Here is a 15,376-nt window from a genome sequence, read left to right as displayed (position 1 = left end):
GATCAGATCTAGGGCGACGCTGTATATTTGATCAAAGAGGTCGCTTGCCTTCTGTTCACTGCAATGTGACATGTTACCACGTGGAGCGCTAGCATCGCTGCAGCGTTCTGTCGTCTGTAGTGTTTTTATAAACATTGCCGGTAAATACAATTGGTTATACCGACAACTACAAAATTAATAGAGATGTATAAAGCTGATGAGGCGCTTTACAACGTGAGGCACACTGAATACAAAAACAGATTAGGAAGATTGGAGACCTAACCTAACCTAACCTAACCCTCTCCTGTAGCAAGAAATCAGAGTGTTACAGTGGGCCTGTCTTCTGCAGATATAGCAGTTAAAAAATGGCTCTGAGCACTATGGGATTTAACTGCTGAGGTCATCAGTCCCCTATAACTTAGAACTACTTAAACCTAACTAACCTAAGGACATCACAGACATCCATGCCCGAGGCAGGATTCGAACCTGTGGCCGTAGCGGTCTCGCGGTTCCAGACTGCAGCGCCTAGAACCGAACGGCCATCCTGCCCAGCAACAGTTCTTAAGTGAGTATTGTGCTTTGTGATATGAGGATACACTTCACTGAGCACATACTGAAATGTATGCTCATCCATTCTTAAGTATTTTAAATATACAACTTGACGTCCTCCACTATAAGCTCACGTAACAAGTTTTGTTGAACGCTTTTATCGTGTCGTCATGAAAAAAAAATGGTTCAAATGGCTCTGAGCACTATGGGACTTAACATCTGTGGTCATCATTCCCCTAGAACTTAGAACTACTTAAACCTAACTAACCTAAGGACATCACACACATCCATGCCCGAGGCAGGATTCGAACCTTCGACCGTAGCATGTCGTCGTAAAACCCAGGGCTTCACCCAAGTGCGTTTCCTTTCTTTTCCCGCTGCTCTTCCGCATGTGCACACAGTACAATTGTGGTACATGCAATTGCTGTTGACAACAAGTTGTTGTTGTCAACCGTCTTGAACTTTGACGAAAAATATGATGACAGTGTAATACCCCTTTTTAGCGCCATGTCAAAGATCTTTCTCAAATATATTTGACGAATATTTGATTACATCTTTCATCAAATGTTTGACAAAGAAATTTGGTAGTGTAATGCCGGCCTTAGCATCAGCAGGAAACATGCAATGATAAAGCATAATTCTGTTTTGGCTGTAAGGACTAAATGTCAATACTCTCTAACACAAAAAACAGCACATCAAGAAGGAATTACCTCAATGGGACTGAAATCTACGATAATGATGGAACCTGAAGAAACCACGCTCGGGGCGCAAACCCAGGTCTTCTTGCTTACTAGGCAGAAATGCTGAGCATTACACCACCGCAGCACTACAGTCAACATTGCTGTACAAACTACCCAAGTCGTATGCCCTCCCCAACACAAACTACAGTTCATATCTCCAGCTTATCGTCCCCCTACACTGATATGAATTGAAGTTTGTGTTGTGAAGGGCACTGGAGTTGAGTAGTTCGTACAGGGGTGTTGACTGTAGTGCTGTAATGGTGTAATGGTCAGAATTTATGTTTCGTAAGACGGCAGCCTCATGTTCGAGTCCTGGTTGTAACATTAATTTTAATTCATTTCTTCAGCTTCCATCACTGTCGTAGATAAAAGTGATACTTAAATGTCCCTGGGAAAATATAATTATAAGGTCAATAAGGGATGTTACGTACATATACAAACAAATGATTACAATTTCAGAAAACCGGATTATTTATCCGAGAGAAAGAGCTTCAGAAACTCAGCAACTGACTAATCCATTGGTCCACCTCTGGTTCTTATGCAAGTAGATATTCAGCTCGGCATTGATTGGTAAATTTGTTGGACGCCCTTCTGAGGGATATCGTACCAAATGCTGCCCAGCTGGCGCGTTAGGTCGTCAATGTCCCGAGGTGGTTGGATAGCCCTGCCCATAACCCTAAAAACGTTCTCAGCGTAGTATAGATCCGACGACCTTATTATTCAAGGTAGGGTTTGATAAGCACGAATACAAGCAGTAGAGACTCTCTCGGCGTGTCAGCGAGTATTATCTTGCTTAAACGTGTGCCCAGGATGGCTCACCATTAAGGACAACCAGATGAGGCATGGAATATCGTCGACGTAACGCTGTGCTCTATGCTGGTTGCAGATGACAGCCAACACCTGCTATGAAATGAGATGGCACCCCAGACCATCACTCTAGTTTGCTTAACTGTAAGACGAACGACTGGTCTGGGGCTGTCTGGGCGTCTCCAGACCCCTTTACTGGTGACTGGGCATCAGTTCGATGTGGGATTTATCAATGAAGAGACTTGTACTGCCGTCAATGAGATTCCAGGCCAAAGACATGTCTGGGGATACCAACCTGTCGCCCGCCATTCATCCCGACAGCCCGGAGTGATAGAATACCAACCTGACTGTCGCCTGCCATTCATCCTGACAGCCCGGAGTGACAGAATACCAACCTGACTGTCACCCGCCATTCATCCCGACAGCCCGGAGTGATAGAATACCAACCTGGCTGTCGCTCACCCCTCATCCCGACAGTGCGGAGTGATAGAATACCAACCTGACTGTCACCTGCCATTCATCCCGACAGCTCGGAGTGATACAATACCAACCTGACTATCGCCTGCCATTCATCCCGACAGCCCGGAGTGACAGAATACCAACCTGACTGTCGCCCGCCATTCATCCTGACAGCCCGGAGTGATAGAATACCAACCTGGCTGTCGTCTGCCATTCATCCCAACAGCCCGGAGTGATGGCCTGGGGTACCATTTCTATTCATAGCAGGACCCCTTTGGTTTTCATCCACGGCCCGCTTAGAGCTCCGCAATATGTCGTCTATACTTGACGCCTCGTTTACTTGCCCTTCATGGCAAGCCCTCCTGGACCTACATTTCAGCTAGATAATGCATGCCCACACGCGGCGAGAGTTTCTACTACTTTTATTTGTGGCTGCCAAACTCTAAATTGGCCAGCAAAGTAGCTCGATCTGTCCCCAATTGAGAGCGTTTCGAGCATTATGTGCAGGACCTTCCAACGAACTTGAGAGTTTGACGCTCTAACGTGCTAGTTGGACAGAATTTGGCATTATATATGTGATGAGGACATTCAACAACTCTGTCAACCAATGCCAAGCAGAATAACTGCTTGTATTAGGGCCAGAAGTGGACCAACGCGTTATTATTGGATTGCTCAATTTGCGAAGCTCTTTCTCTTCAATAAATCATCCAGTATTTCCGAAATTGCAAACATTTGTTTGTCTGTACATGTACATTAAATCTACCGTTTTACGTGCCGTTGGGATAATTCCGTCATCGTGTAACTTTTTTTTTTTTTGCCTCACTGTGTAATTTTAGGGAGCTGTTTCGAACGCTGTCTGCAGAAGGTGCTGTTATGGTGTGTATTTCGATAGTCGGCAGTTAGTGGCAAAGAAAAGTTGGCAAGTCCCCATTGCGTGGGCCTGAGGACCGGAATAGTCGTTTGCACGTCTTATAGGCGAGAGCGGCTGTTTAGTGGCCACACTCATTATCGGTAACAATCGGCTGGATAGCTGGCCGTAGGGCCACAAGCTAGCGGAAGTTATCGTTCACGAAGGAGACTGCACTTGGCGTAGTCTGATAGAACACAGTAAATTCGTTTCTTCCCGGTGTAAACTTGTAGCGCTGTGTTTCTGTATTTATCTTTTCTGGCTTTAGACCGTTGTCTGATACTGCTTGTGGAAGAGATACTCTGCATGATCAAAAGTATGAAAATGACTTACAAGTTCGTGGCGCTCTCCATCGGTAATGCTGGAAACAATATTGTGTTGATGACTGCTTCCACTCTCGCAGGCATACGTCCATCCAGGTGCTGGACGGTTTCTTGGGGAATGACAGCCCATTCGTCACGGAATGCTGCACTGAGGAGAGGTATAGATGTCGCTCGGTGAGGCCTGCCACGAAGTCGGCGTTCCAAAACAGCGCAAAGGTGTTCTATACGACTCAGGTCAGGACTCTGAGTAGGCCAGTCGATTACAGGGATGATATTGTCGTGTAACCACTCCGCTACAGGCAGTGCATTATAACAATTCCTCGAATGTGTTGAAAGATTCAATCGCCATTCCAAAATCGCTCTTGAACAGCTGAAAGCAAGAACGTGCTTAAAACATCAGTGTAGGCCTGTACTTTGATATTGCCAAGCAAAACAACAAGGGTGCAATCCCCCTCCATGAAAAACACGACCACCCAATAATACCACCGCCTCCGAATTTTACTTTTGGGACTACACACGTTGAGAGTTGACGTTCACCGGACATTCGCTACAACCACACCGTGCCATCGGATCGCCACATTGTGCACCGTGATTCTTCAATCCACACAACGTTTTCCCACTGTTCAATCGATCAATGTTTACGCTCCTTACACCAAGCGAGGCGTCGTTAGTCATTTACCGGCGTGATGTGTGGCTCATGAGCAGCCGCTCGACCGTGAAATCCAAGTTTTCTCACCGCCCGCCTACCTGTCGTAGTACTTACGGTGGATCCTGATGCAGTTTGGAACTCCTGTGTGATGGTCTGGATATATGTCTGCCTATTAGACATTACGACCCTCTTCAACTGTCGGCGGTCTCTGTCGGTCAACAGATGAGGTCGGCCTGTACGCTTTTGTGCTGTACGTGTCCCTTCACGTTTCCACTTCACTATCAAATCGGAAACAGTGGACCTGTGGATGTTCAGGAGTGTGGAAATCTCGCGTACAAACGTATGACACAAGTGACACCCAATCACCTGTGCACTTTCGAAGTCCGTGAGTTCCGCGGAGCGTCCCATTCTGCTCTCTCACTATGTCTAATAACTATTGAAGTCGCTGATGTGGAGTACCTGGCAGTAGATGGCAGCACAATGCACCCAGATATGAAAAACGTATGTTTTTGGTGGTGTCCGGATACTTTTGATCACATAGTGTATCACTAAGATGGGGCAGAAACCAGTTTGAAACGGGGCAGTGGCAGCGTTAGAAAATTGCAGCGAAATGCAGTAAGGTCTGCAGCAGATAGGCACTTGGTGCAGGGAGTGGCAACTGACCCTTAACATAGACAAATGTAATGTATTGCGAACACATAGAAGGAAAGATGCTTTATTGTATGATTATATGATAACGGAACAAACACTGCTAGCAGTTACTTCTGTAAACTATCTGGGAGTATGCGCACGGAACGATTTGAAGTGGAATGAGCATATAAAATTAATTGTTGGTAAGGCGGGTGCCAGGTTGAGATTCATTGGGAGAGTCATAGAAAATGTAGTCCATCAACAAAGGAGGTCGCTTACAAAACACTCGTTCGACTTATACTTGAGTATTGTTCATTAGTGTGGGATCCGTACCAGGTCGGGTTGACAGAGGAGATAGAAAAGATCCAAAGAAGAGCAGCGCGTTTCCTCACAGGGTTATTTGGTAAGCGTGATAACGTTACAGAGATGTTTAGCAAACTCAAGTGGCGGACTCTGCAAGAGAGGCGCTCTGCATCGTGGTGTAGCTAGCTGTACAGGTTTCGAGAGGGTGTGTTTCTGGATGAGGCATCGAATATATTATTTCCCCCTACTTATACCTCCCGAGTAGATCACGAATGAAAAATTAGAGAGATTCGAGCGCGCACGGAGGCTTTCCGGCAGTCGTTCTTCCCGTGAACCATACGCGACCGGAACAGGAAAGGGAGGTAATGACAGTGGCACTTAAAGTGCCCTCCGCCACACACCGTTGGGTGGCTTGCGAAGTATAAATGTAGATGTAGATGTACTGAAAATTATGGTAAATGTATAGCAGTTTACAATTGTTTTAACAGCTTGTATGCATCCGTTTAGCTTTTATTAATATCCCTGCTCTTTTAGTCATACTTTCTAATAGATTTTACAGCTGTTTTGAATATGTAGCTCATGTAACTACGTTTTGTCTCGGGAATTCAATCAAACCGTCCTTTACTGTGACCTTCCGTATTCTTATTTTCTTCTTAACTACTGTCGACAGATTTTCGATTGGGTTTATGTCTGGGCTATTCTCAGGACACGGGAGGACAGTAACAACATTTCCATCCAAAAATCTTCCCACATACTTAGCCTAATGTATGGCGCACCATCATGCATAAAAACATAATCTTCACCATTAAACAATTCCTTATCAGGAGACAGACGTCTCTTTTTTAACACGTTGAGGTACTGTCCTTGATTCATAGAACCTTCAACAGTGTACAGGTTAATTCCTTATCAGGAGACAGACGTCTCTTTTTTAACATGTTGAGGTACTGTCCTTGATTCATAGAACCTTCAACAGTGTACAGGTTCCCTGTACCCTTCCATGAAAACTCTCCCCGACCGTAACTGAAGTAAGATGTTTCACAGTTTGGCGTGCATAGTCATAATAAAGGTACTTCGATTCCCTACTCCTCACATACTGGCTGTTCTTAGACAATTTTTGATAGTCCACAAAAGTTCGAGATCAACATTTGGAAATGAGTTTATTTAATGAAATGTGTACTAATGCATAAATTATTAGTAAATACCCGTTGTCAGTCATTGAAAATTCAAAAGTTCTGCAAAGATTTCCCCCAGTTTAACCACTTCAACTCCCTTCCTGGGGTGATCTGGGGCGTAGATCGGGATCGACGTTCTGGCAGGCCTACTTTGTACAAAACGCTCCTTGTAGTTCCAGCTTACACAATCGCACCATTATCCTTCAACTGCACAGACATTTTTCGAGAACAGCAGAGAATCGGATCCAAAGTACATCCTTCACGGCAGCGGCTGTGACTTCAAGCCCGACTCCGTCGTTGTTGATATCACGTAACAACAGAATCATTATCCTAATAGCAGATAAACAGAGACGAATTGCATAGACATTGATATTTAAAAAAGTAAGTGAGTGTTAATCCGTAAGTCAGTTGTAACAGTAGCACTTAATTTTTCCTTCCAGTGAGAACTAGAAGTCAGATAATACAACCAGAGTGACTATATGTTGCCTCAGGGTTTGTATATGGAGTAACATCTTCTTCCTTTCTTTTGTCACATCTTGACGTTACGTGACTCATTTATTTAAATACGGTTTGTGAGAGCTACAAATGAGAGTAAAGACTATAGTAATTTACTCAGGTAAACAAAATGGAAACTAGATCTGCTGAAGCGTAACAGACGATTTTTGTGTAGTTGAAAGTCACTTTAAGTTGAGGGTAGCTCGTTTCGTGTTATCGCGCAATAGGGGTGAGAGTGTCACTGATATGATACAAGATTTGGGGTGGCAGTCACTGAAACAAAGGCGGTTTTCTTTACGGCGAGATCTGTTTACGAAATTTCTATCACCGACTTTCTCTTATGAATGCGAAAATATTTTGTTGACACCGACCTAGGTAGGGAGAAATGATCATCATGATAAAATAAGAGAAATCAGAGCCCGAACGGGAAGATTTAGGTGTTCCTTTTTCCTACGCGCCATTCGAGAGTGGAATGGTAGAGAAGTAGTATGAAAATGGTTCGATGAACCCTCTTCTAGGCACTTAAGTGTGAATTGCAGAGTAACCATGTAGATGTAGATGTAGAGATTGCATGTACAGGTGACATTTATTTCCACGGCATCTAAGTGCTAACCAGTATTACCATTAGTCTAACTCCAGTTAGGAATCAGACCTTCACAAGTTAGTGGCATTTCGCTATTGCGATCGATCTGAACTTTTGCTGTACTGATCTGCGAACGCACGTCAGTGAGTTTATTCTGTTTACTTATTCTCTGTACCGGAAAACGAGTTTGAGAAATTCTCCCACAGAAATACTTTTGCACCTTACTATTAACTATGTTACTTACACCGAAGAGCCAAAGAGACTGGTACACCTGCCTAATACCGTGTAGGGCCACCACGAGCTGCCCATACATCCGTAAGAGTACGAGGGGGTGAAACAGCACGATGCGAGGCATCCCAGATATGCTCAATAATGTTCATGTCTGGGTAGTTTGGTGGCCAGCGGAAGTGTTTAAACTCAGAAAAGTGTTCCTGGAGCGACTCTGTAGCAGTTCTGGATGCGTGGGCTGTCGCATTGTCCTGCTGGAATTGCTCAAGTTCGTTGGAATGCATAATGGACATGAATGGATGCAGGTGATCGTACAAGATGCTTACGTAGTTGTCACCTGGGCAGAGACGTTTCAGGGGTCTCACATCACTTCAGCTGCACACCATTACAGAGCCTCCACCAGCTTGAACGGTCCCCTGTTAACATGCAGGATCCGTGGATTCATGAGGTTCTCTCCATACCCGTACACGTCCATCCGCTCGATACAATTTGAAACGAGACTCGTCCGACCAGGAAACATGCCACCAGTCATCAACAGTCCAAAGTCGGTGTTGACTGTCCCAGGCGAGACGTAAAGCTTTGTGTCGTTCAGTCATCAAGGGTACATGAGTGGGCTTTCGGCTCCAAAAGCGCAGATCAATGATGTTTCGTTGAATGTTTCGCCCGCTGACACTTCTTGATGGACCAGCATTCAAATTTGCAGCAATTTGCAGAAGGGTCGCAGTTCTGTCACGTTGAACGATTCTCTTCAGTTGTCGTTGGTCCCATTCTTGCATGATCTTTTTCCAGTCGCAGCGATGTCGAAGAGCAGACGTTTTACCGGATTCCTGATATTCAAGACACATTCGTGAAATGGTCATACGGGAATATTCCCACTTCATCGCTACCCCGGAGATACGGTGTCCCATCGCTCATGCGCTGACTGTAGCACCACGTTCATACTCACTTAAATTTTGATAAACTGCCATTGTAGCGGTAGTAATCGATCTAACAACTGCGCCAGACACTTGTTGCCTTATATAGGCGTTGCAGACTGCAGCGCCGTATCCTGCCTGTTTGCATATCTTTGTATTTTTATGCCTATACCAGTTTCTTTGGATCAAATGGTTCAAATGGCTCTGACCACTATGGGACTTAACATCTGAGGTCATCAGTGCCCTAGACTTAGAACTACCTAAACCTAACTAAGGGCAGCACACACATCCATGCCCGAGGCAGGATTCGAATCTGCGACCGTAGCAGCAGCGCGGTTCCGGACTGGAGTGCCTGGAACCGCTCGGCCATGCCGGTCGGCTTAGAGCAAAGATTCTGTCAACAATTGTATTCTGTGTTTTGTATGTGTGGGTGTGGATGTATCTGTGTGTCGCTTGGATCATGTCAATCAGGCGTAAGGAGATAAGCTAGCTGCCTGATATTTAGAATAATTACATTCGCTCAGGTTGGAAGTTACACCTGGTAAGTGGAATTTGACGGAAGAGAAGTGGCATCGTTTCTGTCTACATTCTGTTGTGGTGGCCACGTGGGGGTGGTGATACAAAATCATTAAGTATCTGTGACATATGGTATACTCCTGCTGTCGGAGTTAAAATACATGGTGCCAGGAGAGGATATTGATTCAAATCATGTTGGTTAATTTCCGTCGGAGCTATTGCAGAACATGTTAAGTGGTTAGAAATTCCATGAACTTTCATGACACTGTGCAAACCAATATGGAAGCAGCAGTGGCGACTAAACAGTCAGCAGTCAGAGAAGTGAGAGACAATTAAGACTGTTACAAGAATATTGCACTGAATGTGTACTGACTTTGTTTTTTCTCATACCACGGAACTTGAAAGTAAGTGTCTAACAGCTTGAACTAATTACTGTGCTTGGAGGATATTGGGTTGCCTTGTGATCTGTGTTTTTCTCATACGGTTTCACAGAACGTATATGTAAATAATTGTGTAAAAGTTTTGTTTAATTAGCTTATGTAATGCAGTTTCGTTTTTTCAGTCTTATTTCGCTCCAGTGAGGTTAGGCCAGCAGGTAGTTGGATTTCACAAAAACTAGAAAAATAAATCTCGCCAAATTGTTAAACTTTGTGACAAATCATTTCCTATGTATGAATAAAACAAAACTCATAAAACTGGACAAATTTGTAAAATATTTATAACTCGGCGTCTGAAAAAAGTACTAGATCAGCCCATCATTGTGGAAGATGAACTTACACCTACTTTCTGTGTCTTAGACTTAATGTAGCATTGTTGTCCTGAACTATCGGGTAACTTTGTGATAATTAATGTGTATTCCAAACTCCTAGCACCTAACTGCACATAAAAACTACATTCCTATCAAAACTGAAGCTATAAAGTTCCATATATGTGGAATTTAAATGTCACAGTACATATTGTAAAAATGTCCTTAAGTTGCCCACTTCTACGCTACCACTCTTTTTCTCATTCCTAGATAATTTTTCTCTCTACAAACTGCCCAGCTGAACAGTTTTGTTCCGTTGTTCAAGAGGCCACCTTTCCCCTGAGCGTTTTTAGAGGAAGTAGTAGCAGTCATTTAGCTCCATGATTGCCTGGGGATATACTACTCAGGCACAAACCTACATTCCTGAACAAGCCTGTTGCAACTGACTTGTGGCTGCTGGATAGAGGTAGTCCACTAACGATAGTTGGCCCTCAGCTGTCGCACACTCCACCGCCATGTAGCACACCTTCAGTTTTCTTACATTTTTATTCAGGTTTTTAGCGCTCTTCCAGTATCAGCGATTATCCAGTTTACCCATTATATGCGCCGCCATTAGATGGCTAGCGAACATCAACACCATACCAGATTCGCCTAAACCGCAGCAAGCACAGAATGGTCACGTTTGCTGGGATTCGCGTTACAGAGAGCGAGTGGGTTTTGAAATGTCAGAGACGCGTCGCGCCACACACGACTTTGTATTTGTCTCACAAGGGGAGCAAACGGCAAGTGGACTTTTGTAGTTTGGTATTGTGAAGTTCAGAACTCAAATACACCTCTCTCAAAAAGTTCGATGCAACTCTAAAAAATTCTCGAGAAAATCGTTTTTTAAGTTTTCCGATCACGTCTAATATTTTTCGACAAACAATGTGGCTCTGTGGTAGAGTGCTCGCTCTCTTGGTGAAGGGGGTGGGGGGGGGGGAGGAGGGGGCGGTTGAATTGAAATCCTGTCAGATCCAGCTTTTAAGTGGAAATACATCTTTTATGAGTATTTGCGTGAGACGTGAAATAGTAAAAGACAGAAAAAATAATTTTTATTTTTTTAGCTACACAATCTTCGTTAAAATTCTTTTACACGGCATCGGTAATCAAGAATTTTTGTTTGTAATGAATACTGGATTTCTGTGTCCAATATACAGTTGTTGTTGTTGTTGAGGTCTTCAGTCCTGAGACTGGTTTGATGCAGCTCTCCATGCTACTCTATCCTGTCTATCCTGTGCAAGCTTCTTCATCTCCCAGTACCTACTGCAACCTACATCCTTCTGAATCTGCTTCGTGTATTCATCTCTTGGTCTCCCTCTACGATATTTACCCTCCACGCTGCCCTCCAGTGCTAAATTGGTGATCCCTTGATGCCTCAGAACATGTCCTACCAATCGATCCCTTCTTCTAGTCAAGTTGTGCCACAAGCTTCTCTTCTCCCCAATCCTATTCAATACCTCCTCATTAGTTATGTGATCTACCCATCTAATCTTCAGCATTCTTCTGTAGCACCACATTTCGAAAGCTTCTATTCTCTTCTTGTCCAAACTGTTTATTGTCCAAGTTTCACTTCCATACATGGCTACACTCCATACAAATACTTTCAGAAATTACTTCCTGACACTTAAATCAATACTCGATGTTAACAAATTTCTCTTCTTCAGAAACGCTGTCCTTGCCATTGCCAGTCTACATTTTATATCCTCTCTACTTCGACCATCATCAGTTATTTTGCTCCACAAATAGCAAAACTCCTTTACTACTTTAAGTGTCTCACTTTCTAATCTAATACCCTCAGCATCTCCCGACTTAATTTGACAACATTCCATTATCCTCGTTTTGCTTTTGTTGATGCTCATCTTATATCCCCCTTTCAAGACGCTATCCATTCCGTCCAACTGTTCTTCCAAGTCCTTTGCTGTCTCTGACAGAATTACAATGTCATCGGCGAACCTCAAGGTTTTTATTTCTTCTCCATGGATTTTAATACCTACTCCGAATTTTTCTTTTGTTTCCTTCACTGCTTGCTCAATATACTGATTGAATAACATCAGGGAGTGGCTACAACCCTGTCTCACTCCCATTCCAACCACTGCTTCCTTTTCATGCCCCTCAACTCTTATAACTGCCATTTGGTTTCTGTACAAATTGTAAATAGCCTTTCGTTCCCTGTATTTTACCCCTGCCACCTTCAGAATTTGAAAGAGAGTATTCCCGTCAACGTTGTCAAAAGCTTTCTCTAAGTCTACAAATGCTAGAAACGTAGGTTTGCCTTTCCTTAATCTAGCTTCCAAGATAAGTCGTAGGGTCAGTATTGCCTCACGTGTTCCAATATTTCTACGGAATCCAAACTGATCTTCCCCGAGGTCGGCTTCTACTAGTTTTTCCATTCGTCTGTAAAGAATTCGCGTTATTATTTTGCAGCCGTGACTTATTAAACTGATAGTTCCGTAATTTTCACATCTGTCAACACCTGATTTCTTTGGGATTGGAATTATTATATTCTTCTTGAAGTCTGAGGGTATTTCGCCTGTCTCATACATCTTGCTCACCAGTTGGTAGAGTTTTATCAGGACTGGCTCTCACAAGGCTTTCAGTAGTTTATATATATATGTATGTAATATACAATTAGAAACAAGAATATGTGTATTTTTCATAAAAATGACTATTAGATACGAGCACATATTTGATGAATACTCCATTTGAAAGACAAAGGTATTCGAGCTAAATGGAAGAAAAAGTAATGACCCAAACGAGCCTCGAATTAAGAATTACCAGACTTGTCTATCTTATGTATTCTTCACTGCAGGAACATGAAACTGTTTTTAGAACTTGCTCAGTCTGGATGGAACCCAGGTCTCTCACACAGCGAGAGAGCACTTTATCCACTGACCGCCCACGCTACTAGTCGTAAAATACCTACCTTATTTCATTGTAGCAAATGTGTTCGGAAAATTTCAAAGTCGATTTTCTCGATAATTTTTTTAATTTGCAGTAGACTGCTTTCGAAGAGGTATATTTGAGTTCTGAACATGACGTACGATAAATGCAAAAAATTACAAAAATCCGACTGCTGTGTGATTCCATTCTGAGCTGTGGATATAGTTAACACCGAGAATCAGTAGGGCAGCTGTGGTGGCATGTGTGCATTACTACGTCTGATAGATCTGTGCCGTTAGTTTATGTCGTAGCACTAATTATTCTGTTTTTATGTTTTTATTTCAGGAGAGAGGTATGTTGGGTTTTACGGATTCCGTCGCCCACTTCTGCTTGTCCGTGACCCTGAGCTGATTCGCCACATCCTTGTCAAGGATTTCGGGACATTCCACGACAGAGGACTTTTCATCGATGACGAAGAACCTCTGAACAAACATCTCTTTGCGTTGGGAGGAAAGAAGTGGCGCCAGCTGAGGATCAAGTTAAGCCCTACGTTCACATCCGGCAAACTGAAGGGCATGTTCAAGGTGAGTCGAAGCGCGACTCGTCAGCTGTTGTTTTCTGATGTAGATCAAAGAGCTTTTCTGCAAAAACTGTTCTTGGAAGTTTCGAAACTTTCCCTTATGTAGAGAATGCTGGCAAAGCGGTCGATGACAATAAAAGCCTGTTTGAGCACTGTTTGGAGTCTATAGGTTCTGGACCGATTATCGCTGCCTTAGGACATGGTCTTTTCAAAACCTTACCGTTCAGTCGTCTTACTTTTCTTGCTAGTATACAACTGTTTCGCTTTAGCGCACACTGGTGTTCCAATAGGCATTGGAAACTTCATTTACGTTATGCGCTTCAAAGGTGTAAACGGAATATAAATGGAACCTCGCCAGTGCGGAATTACGTCAAAAACTCGCCTACTGTCCGCTCACAGCTAGGTCCTCTCAGAAGGTTCAAAGTCTCACACAAATGTCCCATTCTACTCGTGTGCTGTCATCAAAGTCTTAACGGTCAGTCCAAATCACTGTGAGGTTAGGAGTGAAATGCGACCCAGGACACCAGCTCACAGTCTGCCGAGCAGAGCTGTGCGCCAAAATATACGTCCTAATAACGTAGTAGCTCGTTAAAATATTAGTGTAATGTTAGTTTCGGCATTAGGTCAATTCGGTATGCAGATATTTTATTATAAATACACAGTGCCACTTACTTTTGCATGCAGTTCTTCGTTATAAAATAACGGTTGGTCTGGGTTATAGGGGGATACGAGTACTGCTAACATAACGGGCTATTACAGAAATCAAAATTAAATGTGGTGCAACCGATATTAGTATCACACTATATAATGTGATCCTCACATAAAAGGTTTTTGTTCCGTAGAGCAGCATATAGCGGTATATTTTGACACCCTACATCGAAAGCAATTACAGAGCGCTCTTTACGGTATGATACAATTACAGATATACATTGTGCAACATCTGAATATGTTTTAATACAGTGTAATTATAGGATAGCTGGTGGAACAGCGTTCTGAGAAGCAGTCTATGAGCAATGAACTCGATACAGATAAAAGAAATTAAATGGTACATAACGGTGGAGCTACACCATTATGGCAAATAGGAAGATATTGAAAATACCTTCCTTACAAAACTTTTAACGGACCTGTTTGTAATGCTTTATTACATGTTAGAGAACGAGGTTGTGATTTTTGTTCTGTTTTCCGCTAGAGGAAGTTTCGATCCTTTCTTTTTCAAAAGATTATAGCTTGAAAAATATATTGCGCTCACAATTTGTGTTGAATCGATTGCTGGATATTTTTTTTAAATCCTTGTCCATTGTTCGACGTTACATTATTTGGAACTGTATCATCTATGAGGGTCACTCCAAAAGAAATGCACAATATTTTTATAAAAATAGAGTTTTCATTTTTCATGTGTGAAAGTTTTGCAGTGTGTAGTACATACTTCCCGCTTGTTCTCAAACTTAGTTCAACCTGTTCCCGTGAGTGGGGCCTTCACAGCATGTCTTCAAGATGGCTGCTACACTTGACGTTGGATATTTTTCCAGGATGTTGACAGTGCCTCACAAAGGAACAAGAAAAACAGTATGCAGCGAACGTTTGGAACAGTACGAGAAGGGTGGAGATGAATTTCTTGGAAGAACTGTGACAGGTGATGAAACATGGCTCCATCATTTTTCACCAGAGACGAAGAGGCAATCAGTGGAGTGGCATATGCAAATTCACTCAAGAAAAAAAATTCAAAACCACACCTTCTGCTGGAAAAGTTACGGCTACCGTGTTTTTCGATTCCGAATGACTCTTGCTTGTCGACATCATACCAAGTGGAACCACCATAAATTCTGATGCATATGTGACGACACTGAAGGAACTTCAAGCTCGACTGAGTCGTATTCG

General features: G+C 43.1%; 1 protein-coding gene across 1 annotated transcript in view; it reads left to right on the top strand.

The window, feature by feature from the left end:
* Window positions 1–15,376, top strand: part of LOC126484321 (cytochrome P450 6k1-like) — a 64,344-nt gene that overhangs the window by 9,756 nt on the left and 39,212 nt on the right. The window contains exon 3 of the mRNA XM_050107762.1: window positions 13,264–13,502. Within this exon, the coding sequence (XP_049963719.1) occupies window positions 13,264–13,502 (239 nt within the window). The remainder of the gene's footprint in view (window positions 1–13,263; window positions 13,503–15,376) is intronic.

Source organism: Schistocerca serialis, chromosome 6 (genome assembly GCF_023864345.2).
Source record: "Schistocerca serialis cubense isolate TAMUIC-IGC-003099 chromosome 6, iqSchSeri2.2, whole genome shotgun sequence".
Taxonomy (NCBI): domain Eukaryota; kingdom Metazoa; phylum Arthropoda; class Insecta; order Orthoptera; family Acrididae; genus Schistocerca; species Schistocerca serialis.
The sequence above is the reverse complement of the archived record's forward strand: the minus strand, read 5'-3'. Positions and strand labels throughout refer to the sequence as shown.